Here is a 26,817-nt window from a genome sequence, read left to right on the forward strand (position 1 = left end):
GCACACGTCTATAACTTACAAGGGGATACAAGGTGTACGGATAGCGAGAAGAGAAAAAAAATAACCAATCCCAGAGCGCACTAAAAAAGTTTCAATGTGACTTTAAAAAGGTGACCCTGACTTATACAATGAGAATGATCAAAGAAGGGTGCCTTCTTAAAAAAAAGGTGCTAAGATGCCCTTCTTTCGGGATTTGAGAGGACGAGGAAACGCTACAAGAAATGAACAAAGTCCCCCCCGGATGTAAAGAGTGACTGCAACGTCATCGTATTGCACTAAGTGGCACGAAATTAGATATTTTCGCCTGATAATTTCAAGAGTTAAATACGCAGGCAGCTAAAAAAAGTAACAAAAAAGACAATTAAACCAAGGAAAGTGGACGTGGCATAAAGTAGAAAAACTGGCAACATTACAGTCAAGCCAGGTCAAGCGTACCCCCCAAGATCCCATTAATGAATTTATTATTCGAAAATTGAATCCGTTGGTAGTTGTAGATTTCAGATTCATCTCTGCATTCTTGCATGCGAAATGAGCTGTGAATTCACACGTGAGGCATGCAGTTACGAAATTTCTACCAGCTCAGTTTCCCTGAATTTGATGTAAATATCTTCTAAGAAATATAATCTATTCAAAGATTTTCAATCTGACCTAATACAGAGAAGTTCTCGTTAGATATTCACTACTCATTACGCATGCAGAAATGCCGATGTGAATTTGACAAAAGATCGCGGGAACCACTAACGGATTTATTTTTCAAATAATCACTTCATTAACAGAATCTTGGGGGGCACGCTTGACCCGCTTTGACTGTAAAATTCACTAACAATATGTGCAGCGGACTGCTCTTACATTAGTTTAATACATGTTATATTTCCCTTTGCTAATAGTAGTAGGACTGCCTTATAGTAAGTTTCTAGATTTTACCGCACGATCGCAAATTTACAGTTCACCTGTCATGTCTCCAGTGGTGTGATCAAAAGAAGGTCCTGTACCAGAAGGTGTATTTCCTTTGCGTCGAGTCCAGTCAAACTTGTCATCTGTCCCTTGCTCGAAACCGCACAAAGATACATCAAAGTTGCATGTCGCTTCTAGGAGAAGACAGTCAGGAGCGTAGCTACCTGTACATACGGTACGCACGCGCATACCTGAAAAAGTCGTGCACAAAAAAATATATAATGAATAAATAATAAAAAATAAAAAGGTAATTCTAAAAAGAAAGCAAAATATCTAAAGATAATTATTTTAAGAGCACAGTTTGCCTTAATTCATTCAACTCTGGTTGTTTCTTTGAAATATATATTTTTTCTACAACAACGAATTTTTTTTCCATCTCCACCCAAATGTCGGTTTCCCGAGAAACGAAGTAAATCAATCTGTAATGGACCGAATCTTGGATAACATACATGACTGTATATATCTAGTGAACAGATGGCAGGCGTTTTTACTAAAACCGTGTTCGAATTCCTAACGGTTTACACAAGTCGATAAATCCTGGGAGCAACAACGAAGGCCACGGTGACGGCGACGGCAATGTGCCCAATGAGTAAAAGAAAAAACAACAAATTTTGCACGTCCAGCGCGCTTTTTTTTACAACTTGTACGAACACCACCGTAAAAAAATTCCTTTTGCGTCGTTGTTTGGAGGACGTAAACACAAGGACAAATTCAATTTCTTCGCTGATTCGAACTTGGGTGCGGTCCTCAAGACTCCATGGGGAAGTTCACCTATATTTGTCATTTTAAGAGAGTTGACGGAAATAAACTCGAAAAAGTTAAAAAAAAAAAGAAGAAGAAAAAAAGCGCATTTCGCTCCCGGCCCTCGCCGTCGTCGTTGCTAAGGCATCCTATAACGACGAAATGGACACAGTATCAAAAAATAAAGTAACGAATCCGGAAAGGTATGTAGCCTTATTGCATGATAGTAGCCTGTGTACACGCGGGCTATGTAAATGATAGATGATTGACATGCATCATTCAATGGACCCAAACACCCGACAAAGTATTTCATAAGCTGCTAATGTCATTTCATATGCATAAAAAACTCTTAGGCTTACAACGTAACCAAATCTTTAATCAAGGAAGTTTTTTTGTAGGGGAGGGGTGGGGGTGCAAATTGATTTGGAGAATTGTGCGTACCTCTGAAAAAATCCCGGCTACGCCCCTGACAGTAAATAGAAACAAATGATGCTCACGTTGTCAATTGTGCCAGTTTATGCTTACATGATCGACTCGGCGTACAAATCTTAGGCGTTCTACGGTTCTAGTAACTGCGATTAACAAAGGCACTTCGGAGCAGGTTTAAGATCGGGAAGGCTGATAACTAAACACCTTAAAGCCTATTATCATGCCAGTGGTGTCTGGGAACAAACTCCATCGGGAAAAATTGGCATTTAAGTCTTTAGACTGCAAAACAGTCGGGTTTTTTGTTAAAATAGGCCCTTTGCAGCTAGCCATTCACGTGGTACAAAACCACCGTGCTAGAGAGCAAAAGTCGCACTGGGACAAGACAAACGAGCTGCTTGAGTCAATGGGCCTTCAACAACATATAAACGAGCCAACGCACGAGTCAAGACACACCCTGGATTTGATCATTACTCGACAGTGCGATATCCTTATTGGCTAACATCCCTATGACTGACTGTCAGTTTTCTGATCACTCTACTTTGATCTGTGATCTAACCCTGGACAAGCCTCCGCTACCGAGGAAAAAAATCTCTTTCAGGAAGAGTACGGTTTTTGACGTTAACCTATTATGTGATGAATTCTCTCCAATTTCGCTTTGTACAGACAGCCCTGGTGCTCTGAATGATCTTGTTAAATGGTATAATTCTACATTATATGCGGCTCTTGATAGTGATACTCCACTTGTCACTAAGTTTATCACAGTGAGGCCTTTGGTACCTTGGTTTAGTGAAGATATTAGGGAGTCAAGGAGGGAAAGATGGAGAGCTGAAAGAAAACCGGCGGCGATCTCGAAGTGTCCGTGATTTGCTTGAATTTAAAATGAAGAGGAACTTTACAACCTACCTGATGAATGAAGTCCGTCGTAAGTTTTTCTCCGACTTTATTGTTGAAGATAACTCCAATCAAAGGAACCTGTTCTCGGCAACAAAGAGGTTGCTAAATCAAGGTCATGAAGTACCTTTTCCACCAACTAGTGACAAGCTGGTTTTAGCCAATGAAATGGGTAGCTTCTTTGTTGAAAAGATTGACGCCATGCATGTCAAATTGGACAGACTAGCTGATTGTTTGCATGATTCCCATTTTGACTATGTGAAAACGTTACCAACTAGAAAACTGGACAGCTTTATCCCCTCAACTGAAAGTGCAGTTAGTAAGTTAATTGGCTGGTCTCCGAAGAAGAGCTGTATGTTTGATCCGATGTCAACACCTATGGTAATCAGCTGTGCTGATGTGCTATTACCAGTCATTACTAAAATGATCAACCTGTCTCTTAATTCTGGAGAATTTGCGGATGATTGGAAATGTGGGCTTATTAATCCTATCTCGAAGAAACCTGGGTTGGATTTGCTGTACAAAAATTACAGACCAGTTAGTAACTTACAATACCTATCCAAGTTGACTGAAAAAGTCGTTTTTAATCAAGTTTACGATCACATGGTTTCAAATGCTATATCTCATGCGCTTCAATCTTCTTACAGGCAATTCCATAGCACTGAAACTGCACTTATCAAGGTGATGAACGATATTTTGTTAAAGATTAACTCTCAACATGTATGTTAATTTTATTAGATCTGAGTGCTGCCTTTGACACTGTTGATCATCAGATACTTTTTCGTTTCTTTCTCGTCCTTTTGACTTGAACTGCGGGGTACCCCAAGGCTCATGTTTAGGGCCTTTGCTATTCACAATATATGCGTCCAAGCTGTTTAAGATCGTGGAACATTATCTTCCCGATGCTCATTATTTTGCAGATGACACGCAGCTGTATCTGAGTTTTAAACCACTCGGCAACACTACTCAAGCTGATGCTATACAAGCTATGGAAAAGTGCATTTACGCGGTGAGGAAATGGATGATTGATGATCAATGATGATAAAACTGAGTTTTTGCTGGTCGGCACACGACAAAAGCTTGATAAACTAGATTAGTGTTTTATTACTGTGAGCAATAAACGTATCCTTCCAAGCCCATGTGTTAGAAACCTTGGATCGTGGTTTGACAGCAACTTAAGCATGACTGATCAAATAAACAAGGCTTGTAATGCGGCAGATTATAATATAATTTACATAACTTGAGACGTATTAAGAAATACCTGTCGAGAGATTCTTTAATTATTTTGGTTCATGCTTTTATAACCAGCCGTCTTGACTATTGTAATGGTTTATTGATTGGCTTATCAAAGGCGCAGATTTTACTTTTGACTTTTAAATGTATTTATGGCCTAGCGCCAACTTATCTTAGCGATCTTATTAGTATATAATCGAATTCATTATATAATCTTAGGTCTACTAGTAAGCTCTTATTGGACCATCCCAAGAGAAAGATGCTTACAACATTGGGAGCAGGATCATTTTCAGCAGTAGCTCCGAAACTCTGGAATGGCCTACCAGTGGAGCTTCGTCACGAAACAGCACTTAACAGTTTTAAATCTCGACTTAAAACCTATCTTTTTAAGAAGTATTTTTTATAGTTTGTAACTTAGTTTATTTTATTCTCATGGTAATGTATTTTTGTTTTCTCTTAATTATATGATTGTAAAGCGCTATTGATCAGAATATGTAATTTAAAATCATGTATGTCTTATGTTTGCTATGTCCCAGTGGGACTTTTGCTCTCCAGCACGGCGGTTTTGTACCACGTGAATGGCTAGCTGCAAAGGGCCTATTGGTTTAGAGTAGAATAAGAGCAGCGTGAGAGCCTCGCGCGCGAGCCTCACACGCCCGCAGGGCCTGTGCGGCGAGAGAAAAAAGAAAACGACTGTCCGTTTTCCACACAATGAGTTCGTTCTGACTATGGGGTTAAAAAACGAAGGAACAAAGGTTAGAAACTGCGCTGCGATTCTTTTGCAACTGAACACGCCAACGGATGGTAAATTCATCGCGGTAGGGAAAATCAGAAATGACTCGTTGGAAACATAACTTGACAGCTTGTTAACAGCTTACATCAAAATTTAGTCAATGGGAATTGCTCGTGGCTGGAAAAAGCGGGTAATTCGAACGAATATAACGTGTGCAAAACGGAGAGTCCCGTATTTTTAGCGTCTCTCCCCAGTCTCACTCTCCGTTTTCAGCTTTTGTTTGACTGTTCGTGCCTACTTGAATACGCAAAATTACGGACTGTTTTGCAGTCTACAAACGGCTTGGGTGAAAGTGATTTGGAACAGTAATAGTGCGGCTAACAATTGTTTTGAAAGGATAGCTCGAGCCGTTCGAACGGATGACAATTTTCTTCCAACTATCAGTCCTTAAAAACTGGCATGAAAGACTGGCATTTAATAGAACAACAGCCATTACTGTGCGAAATCTACAGAAATCCGCTCCTCATATCGTATAGAAGAGGGCGGTCGCTCAACGTGAGAGCCAAGCTATGAAAAGGCTATTTTAAACACGCGCTAGGGAGTCGTGTGGGCCTGTCAACCCTACTTTACACTGATTGTTAATACTCAGCAGTGGTACCACGTGCAGGCTGAAAATTTTATCAGGAACTACTCTAATCATCTTAATCATCGTTATTCACCCAATAGTCTTTTTTAATTTTTAAAAATAATGTTAATATCTAATGCAGAAAGAACAGTTAAGTGTAGGCTAGCGCCAAGAGGTTACCCTTGGATAGATTGTGCTTCTAAATGTATGCCAATTCTTCCTGGCTGTATGCTCGTAAAAATCGTATATTTCGCTCCAAATTTTGCTCGCGGAATTTATCCATACCTACTACAATATGAAACGGCTACGTTGTCCTGTAGGCCCCTATATACTTTTGAGTTAATCATCTTGGAGTTAAAAGAAAGAAAGTAAGGCTATAGCGATGAGGATTACAGCAACATTGGATAACTCATTACAAATACTAATTTTGTTTAAACTTCACTGAAATTAACATCCTTGATAGCAGCGTTGTACTTTACAATTACTTTATAATTACCATCATAAATATCCAGCCTGGCAGTAAAAGGTTTTTTTTCTTCCTAAAAACAGCCACAAGGCATTCTCAATCAATGCCAAAAGAAATTCCGGGGTGACTCCAATGTGTTCAGCTCTTCGATGCTCGCTACGCTACTTGCAGGCCTGGCACACCAGTCTTGTTTTCCGCAAAAATACACAAAGGACCTCTTCTCTTGCTCCTCGATATGTTAACTCGAAGTTTACATGTACAATACTTAATCGGGAGGGTCTTACTTACACAGACATTTTGCAAATACAGCTAGTCAGGTTTATTCAAAAGCACATCTTCCCCGCCCCCTTCCCGCAACCAACCCGGTTTGTTTCGCGCCCATACCCACTCCCCTCATAAAATAGCATAATTCAGGCGTCTATTTTATATGGGTAACATGCTACTGCATAAACGTTACCAATATCTTGTTAAAAGGTTTTTTACCACCTTCAGTAAGCAAGATAAACCTGTTTCAAGGTGTTTGTTTTTCCTTTTGTGAAGCATAGCGAGAGATTGTGTTACTTTGACAAAACCACCCCTCCCCTCCCCGCTGAACGCTCGATTTCTTGGCACCCCTTCTGAATCTGTCCGGCATGACCCAAGGAACGTCTGTGCTAATTTTGGCGCTTGTACTCAAAAGTGCACAAAACGGCCCTTTTTTGTCGCTAAGCCACCGTACTTTACGAGAACTGCGGGGTGAAGAATTATATGAAAGAAGATCATCGCAGTTATAGACGCAACTTTGTTTCTTGTTCACAAATCGTGACTGAATAAATTAATGCGACGTTTTTATTAATAGAAAAGATCAAAATAAAAAACCTGACAAATGCATATATGACAGGCGTCGAAACAATTTCACCTTATTAACTGTGTTTACGTTTGTCTATTTCTTTGTTAAATCTTTCGCTTGCTCTGCTCACAATTAGAAAGTCACCTATAGGGTGTCAAAGAGACTCGGTGCTTTATAATTCATTACCGGAAAGTGAATCAGGCTTAAACTTGAAGTACAAAAACTCGAATAACTTATTAAAGACACTTGAAGAAATCGCAAATCTTTACTCAGTTTTGTTAAATGTTTTATCTTTGAAAGAAAATTAAGAAATTTTCCTTGCTCAGGAAAGAAGTTACACTGTTTACAGTGAAAGTGGCCGGAACTGGGCATATACTTTCGTTCCACCATAGTATACAGTACATTGAAAAAGAGTAGTAACTGACTCAACTTGATTTCGCATCCTTTTAAAACCCTTCTCTTGATTGACTTGATCATTGAGCGCAACCATTTTGTAAGTGAGTGTTTAAAACTTATTTGTGATATTCTGAGTATCAGGCCTTCCTTAGGGGTTGCTAAATTTGTGATTTCAAAAATAACATTTTTTTTTCACAACCGTAATTAGAAGAATGTACCTATTCGCAATGCTAATGACTGTACAGAAGATTTTCGCCTAAATGTTAGCCTGTGTACAAACCCACCCTCCCCTCAGGAAAAATCGAAGAAGGGGCCCCTTCTCCGATTTTTCCTGAGGGGAGGGGGGTCTTTGCACAGACTACCTAAATGTTAATGCAACAGGAGTTATTTCTAATGAGCATTTCAATTTTAATGTTATTTGTATTTGCATAGTTTTAGGTAATAACTAAAAAAATGATGTTGTTTTTGATCATGTTGATTGTTTCCAATAGGGGAAAGTTTACAACAAGTAAAAATCCCGTCGTCCCGACTAGCTGTCCTGGTACTCGGAGGATATCCTTCTCCCTACCTTGGCAAATGACTTCAGTGTTTTCAACAAATTCATTGATTAATTTCCTGGCCCTTTCCTGCTTCTTATTTATCTCGTTCTTTTTTTCGTTTATATAGTTGGAGTAATCTGCAAAAATGTAATAATAAAAAAGGATAGGAATTTGTACTCTCTCCAGTTTAATGAAAATGTTAAACATTAGACTGCAAACGTCCTTAAAACAACGAAGACAATCTGAAACAAAATCCTTGATTTCTACCAAAAAAAACTGTAAAACTGGCTTATTTCAACACAACAATGTAACAACAATGCGTCCGTTTCCGCATAAGGACTACAACGTTGTTGACCAACAACTCCCAACATTATTGGATGTCATGTTGCTCCCGTTTGCACACCCTGTTGCATGTTGTTGCGCAAAGTTTAAAACAGGTCAAACTTTTAGCAACTTGCAAACGGAGTTTTTGGCTGACAAGGTTGCGTCCGTTTGCACGGGGCTTAACAGTTCATTTTAGGAAATGAAAATTACAAGTTATTCACAAAGAAAAAATGACATACTAGATCACTTATACCGGCGTTGAACACCTTCCCTATTTATTAGTTTATTTTATGTATCGAAATATATGAAATGTCTCATATTTTTCATATATTTCCATTCATGTCATTTCTACCATCGGGTATATTACGAACTTACAATGGCCTGCTCTCCAGACGGTTATGTCCGAGTTAGCCTAAATTTTTTCAGGTTCTTTTTCAACCGCTCAGGTTGTTTATTCAACTGTGAGGATCATTTCCACTTTTATAGTTTTTTTTACGGTAATAAAGAAAAATCTTATCTAAGGCTTTCGCTGAAATCGTTTCAGTGAATATTTTCAACCTTCATTTTCAAGAAAAACATGGAAAACATCCCCTTTTTGTTTGCACCGCGATTTAATGAGCTTTTACAGTCAGGGGAGTGGGGAGCTTTCAGGGGCACCAAAGTACACTTTTCTCATAGAGAATAACTTCAAACACGTAATAAAGCAATATAGGCGGCTTCATCAATATCAGAGTGCGTACAACTATTATTTGAAATTGCTTGCTTATTTTACAGTTATGCTAGTCATTACCTTGAAGGTTTAAAGCCTGCTGTTCTTTTATCAGCGTGTGGAACATGATAAAGAGAACAGTGATCATTGTTCTCATGACATCCATCTTGACATCTGTAAAAGACGACGGTGCACACGGTTTGTTTTCAAATGCTTCTCTTTAACAAAAAGATTTCAAAAATATGTTAGACCATGTATATTACTAGTAAGAAATACGTGTCTCGCACACCCTCGTGAAACTCGACAGCCGGACGTAACCTGCTTTTCGACTTGTTGAAGGCCTGTTCCCTTCAGGCAGCTTCTAAGGGGACTCGGTATAAGGCTGAAGCGGAAATTTTCTTTTACACAGCCTGACCTTCAAACATGTCTTTTTTCTATTATTTCTGTTAATTGTATACGTAAATCGTCGAATAGATTGTATCTAAATCTCAAACTACTGATTTCAGTACCAACTATATTGTATGAAAAGGCCTCCTGTTTCCAGAGGCTGCGAAATCATCTAACAAGCATCAGTTTCATTTCTTAGAAAATGTCACCTTTAAGGTACGCTTGACTTGGAGGGTATGACCGACGAAGCAGTTGAATGAATCCCGGATTATTTATATACGCCTGATCCGTTGCGCGCCAATTTCCGAGTCATATGTTTGAATAGTTATTGTTGTTCACTTGAAATGAAACTTGGAGACAATACCCTGAATAATGAGAGACTTTCCCATTAGTTAACAGAAAGTTTCCGACAAAAAATAGCGAATTGTAGCCCTCATTTTACGGCCTTACAAGAAATTAATAACCTTGATGCACAATAATCAATTCTTTTTGTCTAGCAATCGGCTAAATCTTTCTCCATGATCTTTCACGTACATTTTTAAAAAGACCGAAACTACTATGAGGCTATGAAACTACTATTTTTAACCATATATAAAACTTCATCCCAAAATATCTCGATAGCACTCTTAAAGATTCCGCTTAAACTTCCCTAACATCGGGGCGGCTATTGGAGGAAAAAGCCAAGTTAGGCTTTCTCAGGTTATCAAGAAATCTGTGTCTTTTTGTCTCCGTTTCTCCATCTTTCTTCTTTGTAAAAAGCTCCTGCTAAACTTTTTTCGAGGCCTTTACTTGCTTAATCCGAAATAATCTCACAAACGTACATTTTTAAAACCGTGCGCCATATCGAACAAAACAAAGAAAACAAGTTTCCCGTGACGTAATCCAGTGTATCTGTACTCTGATAGATCATGGGCAACGACCAATCAATAATATAATATTGAACTAGATTCTTTTTGTTAATTATACAATGTGGTGAATACTTGTTTTATACGATGACTTGACCAGGAAAGAAAAGGGGCCCATACTCATACCTTTCTCGTACCGGTTGACTTTATAATGACTTTTCGAGGATTTGTGCTAGTTTAGGCATTATTTAAGTTCCAAACGCTACTTTTCGTCTCTGCTTCTTCTTTTTTTCTTTATCTCACAGTTTCTTCGAAACGTTTTTTAACGTCTTCACTTACTCAAAGAAGAATAATGGCGTGAACATTTTGCAAAACAGCGAGTCTCTTGTAGCGATGACACACAATGGCAACTACTGTGAAGTTTTCTTGCAGTTTAGGCATTCTCAATTTTCTGCAATGTTATTGATTAAAAAACTATCTATCTGCGTTTCGATACTAGGCTGACACCACATGCACAGTAATGAGTGCATCTTGTGGCAAAGGTGTTGTGCGTTCCTCCTGAGGAGATTCCAAATACTGTCAAACTTGTTTTGCTTTTGTCTTTCGGCCTTTTTAATGGGAAGGTTTCCACCTTCCAATGTTCCAATACGAACTTGATGCTTTACAATCCTGAAAAATTGTGCTTTGGGTTTTTGGTTTCTTTAGGTTTAGCGCATGGACGATAAAAAGAACATTTCCTTTAACACTCTCAAGACGTTGCTTTAGAGAAGGTTAAAGAATTCTTCCGCTACATTATGTTTTCGAAGGCCGCTCTACATCTCAGGTGTCTGGTTTCTCCGTCCCATTTTTACAACGATGGCGTCTTGTAGGCTTTTTTTCTCCTCTTAAAACTTTTTAACTTCTTTGGTCTGTATACCTTCCGTTTCTTTAGTTCTTCATTCACTTAATTCATCCGCGACTTCTCTAGATGTGCAGCTAAAGTGATGACCAAAAATGACTTCCTTGTTGGTCCAGGTTGCTTATTTTTATAGTTACATTGAATTCTTCAAATCAGCAACATATAAGTCAACTCGATGTAAGATGCTTCACTCTAAAATCACTTAGCTTTTCCCTCAAAAGCCACATGAATTTGCCCTTAAGTTAACTGATTTGTGGATTACAAGCTTAATGTTTGATGTAAATTATATATTTATTAGTGGGAGCTTTGCTTTTTAGCCCTGGCTAAATGTATATGTTAGAATTTGAAAAACATAACTTCTGTAAGTTTGCTGAAAAACTCCGAATATTTTAGAAGAAAGGAACGATTGTTGGCCTTTCTTGAGCTTAAGAAATTTCTAGGCAATATCTGCTCCTTCCAGCAGTTATTGCAGCGAAAAAAAGTCGTCGGGTGCGACTGTTCAATTACAATTGCACACATATATAAAGAAAATAATTTTACATAGGTCCTACACATGCAAGCACATATCAGCCGCATCAAACAACGAACGGCACACAATAATTTTTGTCTAATTTGCGATTTAAAAGCATAAAGCATACAGCAAGTATATATACCGCCTAGCTAACGCTGTTTTGTTCAGCCATGTTTATGATGACAAATATCCACTCTGGCTTTCTCTGGATTTTATTCGATTTCCGTCAAATATATTTTTTTAAAAAAAAATAAAATATTTTGCTCGACAGAACTCGCTTAAATTGTTTTAAATTTGCCTAAAACTAATATGACAGTACTTTATATGCGACAACTCGGGTCTTGGAAAAGAAATACTGGTTTAAATACTTAGCCACTACTAAGTTGAAATCTTCCCTACAAAAATACATTTTGTTATTATGTTTATGCAGTTTCGTCTGGAGCTGGAGTATTTTCTCAAATGTAACTGTCTGAAGAGATGAGATTCTAAGCGCACCCTTTACTAGGATGATGTCTTTTTCTCTTCAAATGTTTCAATACAGGTCTTGGAAAAGAAATACTGGTTTAAATACTTAGCCACTACTAAGTTGAAATCTTCCCTACAAAAATACATTTTGTTATTATGTTTATGCAGTTTCGTCTGGAGCTGGAGTATTTTCTCAAATGTAACTGTCTGAAGAGATGCGATTCTAAGCGCACCCTTTACTAGGATGATGTCTTTTTCTCTTCAAATGTTTCAATACAATAACATAAACCTTGTTAATTTGCACTATACCTGAATTAAGATGCCTTTCCGAGTTATGATCCTGAGTATGTTTTCTCCCGTAGGCTACTGAATTTGAAAAAAAGTAGATTTGTTCACAAAGCGGAGACTAAGGCTCTTGCAGCTGCTGTTCATAAAACTCCTTGATCTATAGGGAAACAAAGTGCCAAACATTAAATTATGATGTCAGACAGATATTCATTGTTCAGACATTTTGTTTCAAACAATATTTTCTCATCCTATGAAAACTACCCTATATTTTCTTAACTATTTTAATATATGTTGTATTTAATTTTTTATCTCAGGTAATGTTTCTTTTTCTTTTGTTTCTACTTCATCAGCATACATTGCCATACCCCAAAACAAAAGAAAAACAAAAATTACCTGAGATAAAAAGTTAACTACAACATATGCATAAAAACGGGAAAACACAGAAAGGTTGTATGCACTTATTCGTCGGCAAATGGTTCTTTGAATTAGAGAAAGTCCTTAAAGAAGCCTAAACCCCAATTAGCCTGCAGGTTGCTTAATCGTACTAGCCACGGGAAACTTCCCAAGCATTAGTTATTTAATGTCAGAGAGGTTTTAATTATATAAAAAATAAAAAATAATAGTAATAACAAACGTTATTAAAAACAACAAAACACTTTAATAATAATAATAAAGTCTTTATTCATAAGAGATAAAAATTGATATCTTCTGTTACAAGTAAGTGTAAAAAATCTATTTGACACATACCTCGTATAAATTTTACAAGGTGGCTGTCATCTCTTGATGTGTAACATTATTGTGGAAGTAGTTTCATGTAGAACAGGCATGTCTCTTTGCCCTTGTACCTTGTTTATATAACCATAACTCCCCTTAAAATCATCACAGCCCTCCGTTACGAGTATGAACCCTCCGACAGTATTTGTAATTATAGGACGACATTAAAAAAGAATCGATTCTGAGCCAAAATAGTGTTTTTAAGTCTCTAAAACAACTTTACAAAAACAAAATTAATTTCAATTCACACTTTTTAAATGCTTCAAGTAGAAGAAGACTATCAAGCATCTAACACATTGATGCTTTCTCAAGAGTTCTTCTTGCAAACATCCATAAGTATAAGGCATTAACATCTGCCAGTAACTTTTATTTTTGAGGCCGCGTTTTATAGCATCTACACAAGATTTGTTGCTTCAGGAAACGTCCACAAAAGAGGTTTCAAGAGGTTTGGCGATACCGTACTGCCGCATTTATAATCGCATGCCTAGCAATCTACTGGTGCTCTATTAATACCTCCACACGTCCTCGATTTCAACCATAGAGTGGACCTTCTGAATAAATATCTAGAAGTGGTTCTAGAACCACTCCCTTATGCCGAATCGTGGAGTTATAGAGGGCTCCAAAGTTCATCTGTTCCTGTTTTATGCAGGGATGGCGTTCATTTAAATGACGCGAGCAACTACGCTCTTTATCGTAGGGGCAACCCTATTCGATTTAAGACAGTTAGCCATTTATCGTTGAGGCTCAGGTTGAGGAACAAAGTTTTTAGTGAAACGTAGTCTTCTTCGAGAGTTGCTCATATGTGGATAGTATTAACTCTGCTGAACTGACCACAGGCCCCTTTCTTGGACAAAGTATGGCCCTGTGGAAGGTCTGTCTTTCCCTTTTAGCAATGGATCGTCCCTGTAGACTGGTGAAGCTGATATTGTATCAACATGTTCCTCAGACTGTTTTCGGACGGCTTAGAACAGAATCGATGTAATTGTTCAAAGGTCACTGGCATTGCTATTTTTTGAGAGACGCTTTTCAAAATCACTACAAAAAGTAGGGCTTACAGTCCCCCCCTCCCAGGGGATACTCCCTATAATGGCCTATACGAGGAGGCTCCTCTTGAAAAGGGGTACCTTTCACTAATTGAATTGTATGGAAGGTAAAAAACGTAATTCGCCATCCAAACACCACGCACAGTGGCTTAAACAAAGGTGGTCTCCAGCTTAATTTTAAAGGTAACTAGCTATTTTTTAAGAATTTTCAAACACATTTAAGTTGGAGTAATGTGCTTTCCTCGAATGCCCTGCAAAGGGAGAGGGTTAAAACCAAATTTAGAAGTTCTAGTGTATCAAATGATAAGGGTGCAGACCCTACCCAAATTTTACCACCTAAGCGTGGTTTAAAATTAGCTCCTCTTAATATCAACAAGTTGACAACTCACATAGACGAGCTTAGGGTACTTTTAGCAAATAATGACACAGATGTTTTGTCAATTAACGAGACCAAACTCATTAAAAATGCAAGTGATGATGAAGTCCATATCCCCGGATATGACATAATTCGCCGTGACAGGATCGTAAAAGACGGAGGTGGCCAGGGTATGTTTTTATTTGTTCCCTGCTGTCGCCGCCTACGAGACGTGACGTAGCAAATTAATGAGGCTCTTCCTTCTTTGCTCCACATATCCTCAGCATCTTTCATGTAACCTATAGGTTGCCTTAGCATTATTAAGTTTCCGTAATGAAAGTGTAGGACACCATGGAAATTGAATATTTAACGGAAACGATTGGTGATTTATGTAAAATTAAAAGGTTGATTGCTTAAAATATATCCTCAATAACGCAGAAAGACAAATTCTACTAATATTCTACATAACTGTCTTCAGTCTATAGTTAAAAGCAATATAATAAACAGCACCTGCCGTCTTTTTAACCTCTAATTATAAAACAAAAGTTTTACTTTCTAAAACAAAAACTTTACTTTATGCATCTTTTTCACTTGCTAACAGGAGAAAGAACTCCGCAGTATCGTATTCTTCATCAAATCCGCGATTTTGACTGAAAGGACTGTGACAAGTGTTTCATTTCAGTTGTGTTGTAAAATTGGAAAGAAAGAAACTTTTACCCAAGGTAAGGGTATATTTTCAATCTCATCTCTTTGGATAGCTTAGAGTAACAACAGGTTACTTTGAAGGTATAAAATTTCTCACACACCACCAGCGGGTACACCATTGATTCATTTGACAGAGTACACAGGAAGATTTCAGCGAGGTTACATCGTTTTGAATTTTTTGGCCAGACCTATGACATACGCGCGGAAGTTGTTTAAGTTTTGTAACATACGACAAAAAAAAATGGCAAAACGCCGAGTGAACATGGTGAACGAGCAAAGAAGGGGGAGGGCGATTCGCAGGGAAAATCCACTTGTTTCAAGTTTCGCTATTTTTATGATATTTATGGTAATCCGTGCAGGATAGAAGAAATTTGAACCGTTGAAAATTCGATCTACTGTGGTTAATAACGCATATAGACAAATTTGCCTAACATTCTGCTATCAGCTGCGATATTTATAATTGAAGCGTCCCTTTTTTACCATTTTTTTTTATATTTCCTATCAGTTTAAAAAAAAAGGCTGAGAAAAAGGAATTCAATATTATAATCCCGAAAGCCACCTTTAAAGGTATTTGGTATTTGACAACTCTTTTAATGAGAACAGAAGCAGATGCGCGAAGCGCAGCGGAGGACAATACTTAACGTCAGGGCGGATAAAGGTTGGGCAATGAAACGAGCGCGTCCGAGCAAAAAGGTGTGATGCAGTGGACTGGGATCAAATTATGGACAGTTTAAAGAGACGGCAAACGACGGCTAGTTGCTAAGATCAAGGGAATATCAAGGGAATCTCAGGAAAATGAGTTATGAATTTAAGGGGTTTCGTTAATAGATAGATAGATAAATAGCCTTTATTTTAAAGCGATTAGTATTATTCATAAAAACAACTTTCGGCGAGTTCCTCCTCGTGAAAAATACATCAACGACTGCCAAAGATCGCAAAATAGATTTATCATAAGATGAAAGCCATCTTCGCCTACCAACAAGTTTCTCGGATTTCGCCAGCAAAACGTGAACATCGTATTACTCCTGGACTTCTTACGAACATTTGTGTAAGTTAACCCATTATGTGGGCTTGAAAACTCTTTGGTCCTTGTTCCCACTGATTGTCAACAAATAACTGAATAAACAAATTGCACTGTCACTCCTTTCTCCAACCATACTCAAACAAAACTAGTAGAATATGGCGTGTTTGTAACCAATCAATAAAAGCGTTTGCTTTTCTGTGCCGCACGTTTAGAGAATATTGCAGTTAATCACAACTCAAACTTTTTTGACAAAATTTGTTTTTTGGATAGTATTAAGCTGTTCGTTTGTCGAGTTTAATGAATGTCACGGGAAGTTTAGATAATGAGTGGTCCCTCGTTTGGACTGTTTATCTGCTATCAAGATTCTTCTGTTATTCGAAGAGAGAGCTGGTTTGTTTGTTTGGTTTTTGGGGTATTTTGGAAAGCTTCGCCACTGAATTCAACGAAAGTGAAAATTAAACATACACGCAGTTAACAGCAGAATACAGGAAAAGTCTCACTTACTCCCTTTACAGTTCCCCCCCCCCCTCTCGTTCTAGTTTTTCTGTAAAGTCAGGCGTAAGTTTAATTATTTCATGCGATGCGAGACGATGGCGATGGCTTCGTGTGCAAACGCTTCAATTTATTTTATGATTGCAAAAGGAAAGAGAAAGTTTTTACAGAATACCCAGTTCTAGTGATTGCCAGTAAAAATTAAGGATGATTTGCGAAAGTCTTGCCTCGAGAGAAAAAAAGTTTTCGGAAACATTTCATTCACTCTACTTGATGTCTTGAATAAAGTGCTGTTGTTGTACATGTTTCATAGAAGTTTTATTCATCTTTTGATTGTCAGTCATATTTTGTAAGGTGTTTTGCAGCAGCCTTTTTTCCTTTTGCGGACTGTGTTTAATTTGTCAGAATGACACGTGAGTGAAATGTCTTAAAATGGTTGAAACATGGCCTGTGATTTGCGTCTGTGTTTACACATTAACGCACATTTTTCATTCTCGCCGAAAACAAAGTACATAAAAGATTGGTCGATTATTCTAGCGACAGACTCGTAACTTTTGCCAAAATTATTTCGCCTTTTTGGAATAAGTTTATATATATTGTTGACACGTTTATAATTTGCAGTTTGAGTATAGCGCACATTTAGCCCTATAAATACACAAAACGCAAAGCGCAGTTTGTGTAAACTGCAAAATTATGGTTATTCAATTCCTAGGGGGCAATGTTAAATACGTTTACTTATCATCCTTCCTGGGTCTTTTCACCAGAAGACACCAAAAGAATAACGTAGTAAAAGGTTACTAAGTAAAAGATATTGTGGTACATAATTTAAAGGGTAGTTTTACACGTAATGGTTTGTCGCTCCGATTTTGCAAAGCCAAGGAAGCTTATTCTAAACAAAAAATCGGTCTAATCTACTATTCGGGTAGAATCCCTTTTAGACGGAAAGATTGACTTATAAACAAAAACTGTGAACTGGACGCAGTCAAAGAGTTTCGTATGACAACCAGCCTTTTTAATTAAAACATTGAACGTCATGGGCTAATTAGCTTTTCAAAGGGGTGTGGTGGAGGGGTTTCAGTGATGCAGACGTATGGGTAAGAATTTTTTTGCAACGCTATTACTATGATCGAACTTGATTAATGATTTTCTCTTTTTGTTTTAAAATCAGTTCAGTACAAAATTTTGTGGTTTTAAGTAATGTTCCCTGCTAGCAGAGATCTCTCACGACGAGGCATTTCATTTTTGCCTCGTCGTGAGAGACCTCTGCTAGCAGGGAACAAGAAATATAGCGCTTTCAAAAACTGCCCGCCTTTATTTCAAACACATAATAGATACTACATGAGCCAATCAGAGTTAAAAGAGACCGGGCAAGCCTGGGCAAGCCTATTGTTCCTATTTAATAAAAGAGACGCTCATTAGTAAACCTATACCGAATTAGTATGCAGGAAGGTATGTGAATGTTAATGATTTACCATGTACCTACTCGACTTTAACAATTGATATGCTGGAGGGCTAGTTGAATATTAATGATTTGCCTATACCTATAGCTATACTTATACACCAACAGGGCTTAACTTTAATCATAGTATACTACTTCGTATAATATGAATTATGCAGATTGACCGTGGACGGTTGAGGTGGATAAGACTCTTTTCGAATCTGCGTAATTGTTGATATTCTGAACTAATATTTGTTGTCTCGGCTGGTATTCTGAAATTAAAATAAAAGAGAGAGACTTTTCGAAAAGCGTCTGTTATTAAGGACCAAACACATTAATTATTGGTAGAAAACCAAAATTACTGGAAACTTTGACTGATTCAGAAACCCATTACCTCCTGCTTGATTCAATGCGATTCATTCGATATCCGTTATTGACCAAGCGTAAGGTCAAGATGGCTGGATATTGGCTATTTTTTTGCCTTTTTCATGGACCGAGAAGAGGTCGAGGTCGATAAAAACGCAAAAAAGGACGAGGCCAATATCCAGACATCATGACTGAACAAGCTTTGTCAACAACGGATTTATCATGGCCAAAACGAGAACATTTTTCTTACGGGACCAACGCGAGATACCCCGAGAGAGCAAGAATGGCTTGGGTTGCCAGTAAGAACACAGGATTCGCTTTATCTTGCCCGCTCGCGGATTCGGCCATATAATAAAATTCCTTAACGTCTGCACCCCATTCACTGGCGATAACAGTTGGATAACAGTTTTTTTCTGTCTTGTTAGGACTGGTGGCATATATCATGACCCAAATTGGCTTGTTCTTGTTACTTCTCCCAGCGATAACAATGTCTCAGGCTGGTAAGTATTTTCACTGTCATGCCGTCAAAGAAAAAAATCAGAACTGTTCAATAGATATATTCCAGAATCTGGGAAACAAAATGGGATAGATATCCTAAGATCTTCACCAAGATTCAGGTCAGCACAATTTTTCGTTTTAGAGATACTCGGAGAATTGATTTACCCAAAGTTATCGAGCTTTGTGTGGAGCCGCCATGTTGGTGCCCATTCGGATGAACACCAACATGACGGTCGGAACTCAACACAAACATCTGCCACTGAGTTTTGTTTTGAAAGCGTGAATTCATCCGTCGAGAAACTCTTAAAAATTGAAGTGATACTTTTTCTAACACAATAATTGTCCAGGTAGCAAAATCTCCCCATATAAGGTACTTTTTTTAACCTGACAGCTCTCTCGGCCGCCATGTAAATGCCGCGTCACTCAAAAGCTTATTAGAAATTCAAGGCACTGTATCACAAAAGGAAAACTCTTTCGAAATACAAATTGTTTGAATATTGATTTTTAGTACGTATTAAAACGGTGGATAATGTTTTTCGCGCCCTCTCATGCTCGGGATATCCAGTGTTATTCACCTCCAAGCGACGCCAAACTTGCTTAGGTTACGAGAAAAATGTTTTTTCGGTTTTCTTTCGTAATGACTTAGTTAATTCTAAGCGTGGCCATCCCCCTGGGCATTTTTCGGGCATTTGTCATGTTGCCTGGTCTCGGCCGGCGGTGGGGAATTGTCAGAAAACCCCTGCCTAGGGGTGGGGCATTTGTCAATTCTTCTAGACGCCGTTAATGTCGTTTTTTTTTCAACATTTCACTTAAAAAAATATGTTTATCTAAATAACTTAAGATATATCTATAAAAAAATTTTAAATAATTATACTTTAAAGAGCTATATGTGGTTCTCGCTCCATCACTTCCCTCGGCTATCCCACAATATTTTTTTTGCATGCGTTTGCTTCTCGCCATCGTGATCAGTTCGCACGTGGAGGAAAAACAATAAATGCATCGTTTGAAGAGTTTAAAGGAAAAGACGCTTTTTTTGTGCGTGAATGGTTGAGCCAGAAAGGACTACAAAAACTTTGCGAGATATTTGAAAGCTAACATAAACTTCGTACATTGTACGATTAATGCAACAACTTTTAAATACGCTGACAAAACGGTTCCATCGTGATGAGAAAATAAGCTTACTCATGTTAAGCTCATCGGTTGTTTGTATATCATTCACGTCTTCGAAAAATAAGAATGGTATTGTTAAAATTCTAGTTTGTATTTCTGTCATTGATATTAATCAGATGGATGCGTTATTTTTTGCAATAATTATAATTAGCGGCTAGGGGCGATTTGCGTAGGGGGTTCACACGTTTTGATCGGACTATTAGAGATTTCCCATAAAAATGGTATTTTCAGCTTATTTACTCGAAAATACAATTTTGGTGTTGTCCCAGGGTGGGGATTTGCACTATATTTTTGAGCCCCACCGTGGGGTATTTGCAGCTTTTCCAAAATTAAACAAAATGACAAATGCCCGGGGGAGGGGATAGGCACGCTTGGAATTGACTGAGCCATAATGAAAAAAAAAAGCTGTTCCCGTTGAAATTCGGTTTTGCAGTTTTTACAGATAAAGCTTGAAGGGATTTGTTTAGTTCTTGCGGGGACATATCTTCAAAAACAGTTGTGAATTCTTTCTCTGTTTGAAACCATTCGGTAAAACATAATAATAACAATAAAAATTTAAATTCAGTTTTAAGCTTTGGTAACGCATGACGATGAAAGATCGATGAAACCGGTAAAAAGGTTTTTTTGTTACAAAATTAGTTAACAGTTAATGAATGAGGCTGAGTATCTTATGAAGAATTATGGAGATCGAGGAGGGTGTTATCCGGCCGAGCCGGATAACACCCTCCGAGATCTTCATAATTCTTCATAAGATACGAAAGCCGAATTCAATAATTGTTTTATTATTCATTCAAAATAATTCCTAGTTTAAAAACATAGCTAAAACATGCTTACCTCCATCGATCCATCGATGTTAAGTTCATCTTCGATAGTGTACGTTTAGGTTTGTCCAGCTCCGCAAATATTCTCCGAATAGCAGATGTAGCCCTCCGAGTTGTCTTCTCGCTGTTTTTGCTATGTTTTTAGCCATTACTTCGCCTAGTTCCAGCTGTAGTTCTTACTCTTGAAACGAGTGAAGTGTCGGCCATTTTGTTTTCACAACCAAAACAACTCAACCTCGTCTCCAGGTCTTCTCAGTTAACGGTGCCTTAACATGTAGAAGGCTGCATTTTTGACGTCATTTCCTCGTTAAACTCAAAATTCTTCCAAATTTGGTCATCAGTAACTGGTTATGGTTAATTATGCGTGTGCTTTTAGGCAATCAGAATTGGGGAAATATTTTGAATGAATAATAATGCAAATTAAGTGTTGCGTTAAAAAAATGCACCACTCTTTTTCACGAAATGTCCCCACAAAAGCTAAACAAATGCCTTCAAAAGTTTTATTTGTCGGCAAGAAAACGTGACGGTCGTTTGGTCATTTGCGCACCAAAATTGTAACCGTTTGCAGCAATAAATGAGTTAAAAACGATCATTTTTGTGCTTAATCATCTCACTGTTTTAGTATATTATTTCATACATAACTAAAAGTAAACAATATATTCACCTCAGTGTTGGTGGCTAGTAGTTCGCGGCTCGGTAAATTACCACACCACTAGCCACCACCACTTCAGTGAAATACCTCAGACCGATAGCTGTTACTTAGCTGCTCTAATATCATGGGTGACGAATTACTCCTTAATTTTAGCGCGAAATTTAAGCATTAATTTACAATTTCACATGTGAAATTACAAAATTGCCATGGCAACATGCCGTACGTCTCAGTGCTAAGATGGCGGCAAAGTTTTAAAATGTTATGAATGAAGATGGCAGGGAATTACAAGACGCTTTAGAAAACCTTAACACTTGAAAGAGTATATCAAGAAGGATCCTAACAGGTTTTTTGTTGAAAAATTCTGAAAAATAAGGAACTTAAGCCAAAGTTTAAGCTCTAAAGTTTTCAGTGCGCAGAGTTCTCGACCGATAATCAATTTGATAAACACGACAAAAACCAACCATTGTGACCGTAAATCATGTTGAAAAATATTTCACTCGTTTGCTGCGCTCACTCGTGGAATATTTTTCAACACTCGAAGAGAAATTTTGTATCTCTGTGCGGCCATGTAATATCCTCTATTTCTTTCTTGCACTCTTATTACTATGGGCAGGGTGCTGATGAAGCAACGAAACTTTATTCTACGTATTATTACTGTTTGTCGTCCTAATTGTAGCTTCATAAGAAACAGCTGCATTAGCTTGCATTTGAACATAAATGCCACCTGAATTATTATTATTATTATTAATTAGTGTCATCTCAACGGACATCTTCCGGGAGTTGGTCTCTTCCATTCTTATGTAATTTTCTTTGCTTTTCTCTATAAGGCCGACACCTCACATGTCCTCAAGACTGGAAAGAATTTGAAAACTCGTGCTACAAGGTTATGGATAGTTTTGGTTATTCGCGGGAATTCAGTTGGTCGAGAGCTTTAAGAGTGTGTTATCGGTTTGGAGGAGACCTTGTAAGTGTGGCGAATAAAAAGGAAATGGATTTTGTTTATAGCCTTTCTCCCAAGATCACCGACAAAAGTCCAGCTTGGATTGGGCTGGTTTATCAGTTCCAGAAAAATGAATATTTATGGAGCAATGGAGAATCCTTTAATGGATCTTTTTCCGTCAACTCGCGTGAGTACTATATGAATAGTACTGTACGTCAAGATAAATGTGGCGAAATCTTCAGAAATGATTTGAACCTCACCAAATGTTGCAAGAAAAACAAATATTTCATCTGTGAAAGGGCGAAAGGTAAGTTGTTCCTAAGAAAGCACTTGATAAGAAAAAAATTAAGGATAGGCGGGGTTGTGTTTTTGAGTTAAAAACATCTCATAAACTACAGCCACAAACCAGTGAAGAGTACCGGACCGTCTGTAAACAAACACAAGGATACAAATAGATTTGATATTCCTTTTTATTTCATCTCTGTATTCTCTCAGTCTTCTGGATGTAAGGATCAGTTTTTAATTTGTAGTTTTGCATATATATGGTCAGTTTTGAGCAGTTTTGCGAAATAAAGATTAAACTTAACCTTTGACTTGTTCCGGGGGGGGGGCGTCTCTACAAAAATTTGGAGGTGCTCGTCGAAATTTTCAAAATACACCTCTAAAAAATATCAGAATATAGCATGTGTGTGTGGCTCAAATTCATTTTAACCCCTTCTGAGAGGTACTATACGGAAAAAACGTTTGAGTAACGAAAATACATCTTATAATTTCCGCGAGACACCTCTACAGGCTTCTAAAGGTACCAAAGAGCTCTTATAGCAACATCTAATATCTTCATATTTTAGATAAGAGCCGGCCACTAAGTGGTATCAATCCACAAATCAAATATTAACCCCCAAAAGGTAGGACGAGTTCCCCTATTATCTTTTTTGATGACTTCCCTTGGGGACTAGTTTTGCTCTCGTTTTCTTCTACACTTATCACCAAAGTTACTTTGAGTTTTAATTGTTTCACTGCTCACATTTTCCCTCTTGTCGGATTAGTACATGTATTTGTCAATCAAATTTCATAATTTCACGGATGTTACACTCTTGTCCAAATCCTACTAATGTGGGCGAGGGAAATTACCATCTAATTTCACGAGTATACCATTTGATTACCTCTGATTAATATCATGGGTGACCCCACTGACGAATTACGCTCACAATCGTAGGTTTTTGACATGTTTATCACAAGATTATGGAACGAGAAATCCACGCACTGAAAACTTAATAGAGCTCAAAATCTTCCTTAAGTTTATAAGTTTCAGACTTCTTCGACAAAATTCCTGATAGAATCCTTCTCGATGTGCTCTTTCGTGTGTTTAGGTTTCCTTAACCGTCTTGTGATGCCCTGACATCTTCATTTCTAAAATTTAAAGACTTTGCCGCCGTCTTAGCTCTGAGACGTACGAAAGGTTGCCTAGGCAATTTGATAATTTCACATGTGAAATTATAAATTATCGCTGAAATTTCGCGCCAATTTGTCACCCATCAGATTGACTTTCTTGGTTTAGTGTACTACTGACTGTTCTTTAAATTAGGTCCACTGGCTTGTTCTAGCGATTGGTATCTCAGTGGGTCATCTTGCTACAAAGAAAATAAAAAAAATACATGGGAAGGTGCTCAAAAGGCATGTTTTGACTTGGGAGGAGGTCTGGTGAAGATAGATAATTACTATCAGCACCTATTTTTGATTCGTTTCCTGGAACTTTCTGGTGTAAAGAAAGCGGAAATAGGTGTAAGTACGAGTTATTTCCTGCAGGTATCACCAGGTGTTAAAATCAAGCGTAAAGCACATGCTTACTCATATCTTCTTCTTGTGTAAAGAATAGAGAGAAGTCACTACGTCACGTTGCCACGGAAGCAAAATTTCTAAATCTCAACAAACCTTGTGTTCGCACAAATATGGCAGTTTTTACTTGCTGATTTGTTTGAACATTCTCCTATGCATGATTGTTCTGATCTCAGGAACAAAACAGTTCGTAGCCCATTCGCCACTGTAGAAAATACCATAATGATCCTTTTGTTCCCACCCCCCCCACCCCCAAAGAATCGTCCCAAAAGAGACTGAAACTACCATGGCTAAGCAAAATGTTTTTTTGCGGGATAAAAAGATTATTACGGTGTTTTCTAAAGTGGCCAATACTTTTCTTCCATAAGATTGTTGAGATCCAGGAATTTTTGCTACCATGATAAGGTGACGTCACACTTCTCTCTATTGTTCAATGTTTAGTAATAGTCCACCGTCTGTCAATCAAGGCTTACTAAGAAAGACATAAAAAAAGCACTACCGTTTTTTTAAAGGTGGGTGGCAGTGATTTGCGGCATTTTTTGAATAACGCGACAATAACAAACGCCCCATGATTAGTGACAAGGCTATAAAAACTTTTTGACAGGTTTTCATGTTTTAAAGCACCCTTAATGATAGCCTTAAGGTGGCTCGACCTGAATGATTATCTTGGTATAGTATTCGATGATCTTGTTAGCCTCCCACGGTCCCCACGGGAAAAACTTCAATTCTCTCCTTGCAAGAAAGCAATGTGCAATTTGTAAATCGCCCGTAAAATTGACACATTCACTTGGATAGTAACAAAAGCTTTAATTATATGCAATGTCCGACAGAAATAACACTGATTTTAATTTTCGTTGCAAGTTTTAAGAGACAGAAAATTACTGTTTGTAAATAAAAGTATTTAAAACCCCAGTAATATATTTACTTCTCACTTAGGGCAAAATTAATGACTCCAAACAAATGCCAATCATTTCTTATTTCAAAAGGCTAACTTGCCTATTCATCCTCGGCTTAAAAACGAACAGCCGGTAGACCTGAATGAACCCCCATTTAATATGGGGGTCTTGTTTGTACTTAACTAGATTTGTTAATGTATTGTCTGTGTCCATTTTTAAGTACGTGTGGGTTGAGAACACCAGGAACTCAACGTGTAGACCAATGAAGACAGACGCTGGAAGGATTGAAGAGCCGGATAAATGTGACCACCTTTTGCACTATGTTTGTGAAAGGCCAGCCGCCTCAACAATAAGTAAATACAAATTTCATATGATCCAATACTACTAAAGGTTTTAGTTAATGCCCGGGGGGACTGATGCTTCCCCATATAAAAAGACGGGGATACTCGACGCCTTGTTTAGGCGTACGGGTAAATTGCACATCAGTTTAGTGTTTTTTTTTGGACCTACACAAGTATCTTTAAGGGCTTTGTGCGACGAAATGACAGATAAAGAAGAAGAAAAGAAGACACAGTTAATAGGCACAATTCAAACGTCGAACTTTTCATGTACCGAACTTGATACCTGTTAAATGATATAAGTTCAACGGTTGTTTTGGACGTCGAACTTAATATAATAGCCAAAGTATTTTACAGACATTCTCTTACCGTGGAACGAGGTTGTAAGAGAGTCATAGTTTTAGTCTTAGTATTCAAATCTAGTGACTGACCATGCAGCTCTTCAATTTTTCCAACTTCGCTCGCATTTGGAATGAGCTGAAGATTTTTAATTCCTACAGACCACTGAGCTTGAAAAGCCGGCGAAATGACGCAGACAACACGGTAATTAGAAATTAGAAATTAAAACCTGCGTACTAAATGTGTACCGCGGTACTTATCTCCCTTTTTTTCCTATCACCTGGAGAAAATGGCTCAATTTGTTTTTCCTGGCTGGCTAATTATCAGCTATTTTTTGCTGTGAAAAAGGGAAGGAATAGACATTTCTGGCTGGGAAAATGTATTTTTTGGTAAAAATCCTAGCTGGGAAAAGCCCTTAGGTAAAGATCCTGGCTGGATATTGTATTTTAACATGTACCTCTAGCTGGCTTTGGGGAGCGGATATAATTTTCCCACAGAAGTTAATAATCAACCAAAAAACACTTAGCGACTCTCAAAATATTACTGGAAGCGATATCCAATCACTTTCAAATTTTTTCTCGCTGAGTACTCCTGAGGTTAACGCAGCGGAATTGCAAACTGTACAATGCCGCCAGCAGGAGTCTTCACGACGGTTTTGCGAGACATCTAAGGTCCATGAGTTAAAGTACGGCTTTTACCGTCAAAGCATGTCAAAACCATGCTTGTTTTCCTCGAATTTATTTTTAAGTTCCTCATAAATAAAGCTCTACCAGCGTCCACCGGAGAATTTTATGGGCAAAAATGTTAAGGATAATTGATTTTAATTAATTCAAAATTAGTTGTTGTTGTGCAATAGATAACGCCTTG

At 37.9% G+C, this 26,817-nt stretch overlaps 2 protein-coding genes and 1 long non-coding RNA gene across 3 annotated transcripts in view; 2 read left to right on the forward strand and 1 right to left on the reverse strand.

The window, feature by feature from the left end:
* LOC140949852 (uncharacterized) overlaps window positions 1-26,817 on the forward strand; it is a 218,276-nt gene that overhangs the window by 20,226 nt on the left and 171,233 nt on the right. The gene's annotated exons all lie outside the window — the stretch shown is intronic.
* On the reverse strand, window positions 7,853-12,527 carry LOC140950233 (uncharacterized). The gene is made up of 3 exons (XR_012167158.1): window positions 12,285-12,527; window positions 8,951-9,043; window positions 7,853-7,973 (listed from the first exon to the last, which is right to left on the reverse strand). It is a non-coding gene; the product is annotated as an uncharacterized lncRNA (long non-coding RNA).
* On the forward strand, window positions 18,787-25,661 carry LOC140949424 (snaclec EMS16 subunit beta-like). Its single transcript, XM_073398584.1, has 4 exons — window positions 18,787-18,960; window positions 22,429-22,848; window positions 24,127-24,323; window positions 25,494-25,661. Exons 1-4 carry the CDS (start codon window positions 18,903-18,905, stop codon window positions 25,659-25,661), a joined length of 843 nt encoding a protein of 280 aa, XP_073254685.1. The 5' UTR covers window positions 18,787-18,902.

The sequence above is a fragment of the Porites lutea genome, chromosome 10 (assembly GCF_958299795.1).
Source record: "Porites lutea chromosome 10, jaPorLute2.1, whole genome shotgun sequence".
In the NCBI taxonomy this organism is placed as follows: Eukaryota; Metazoa; Cnidaria; class Anthozoa; order Scleractinia; family Poritidae; genus Porites; species Porites lutea.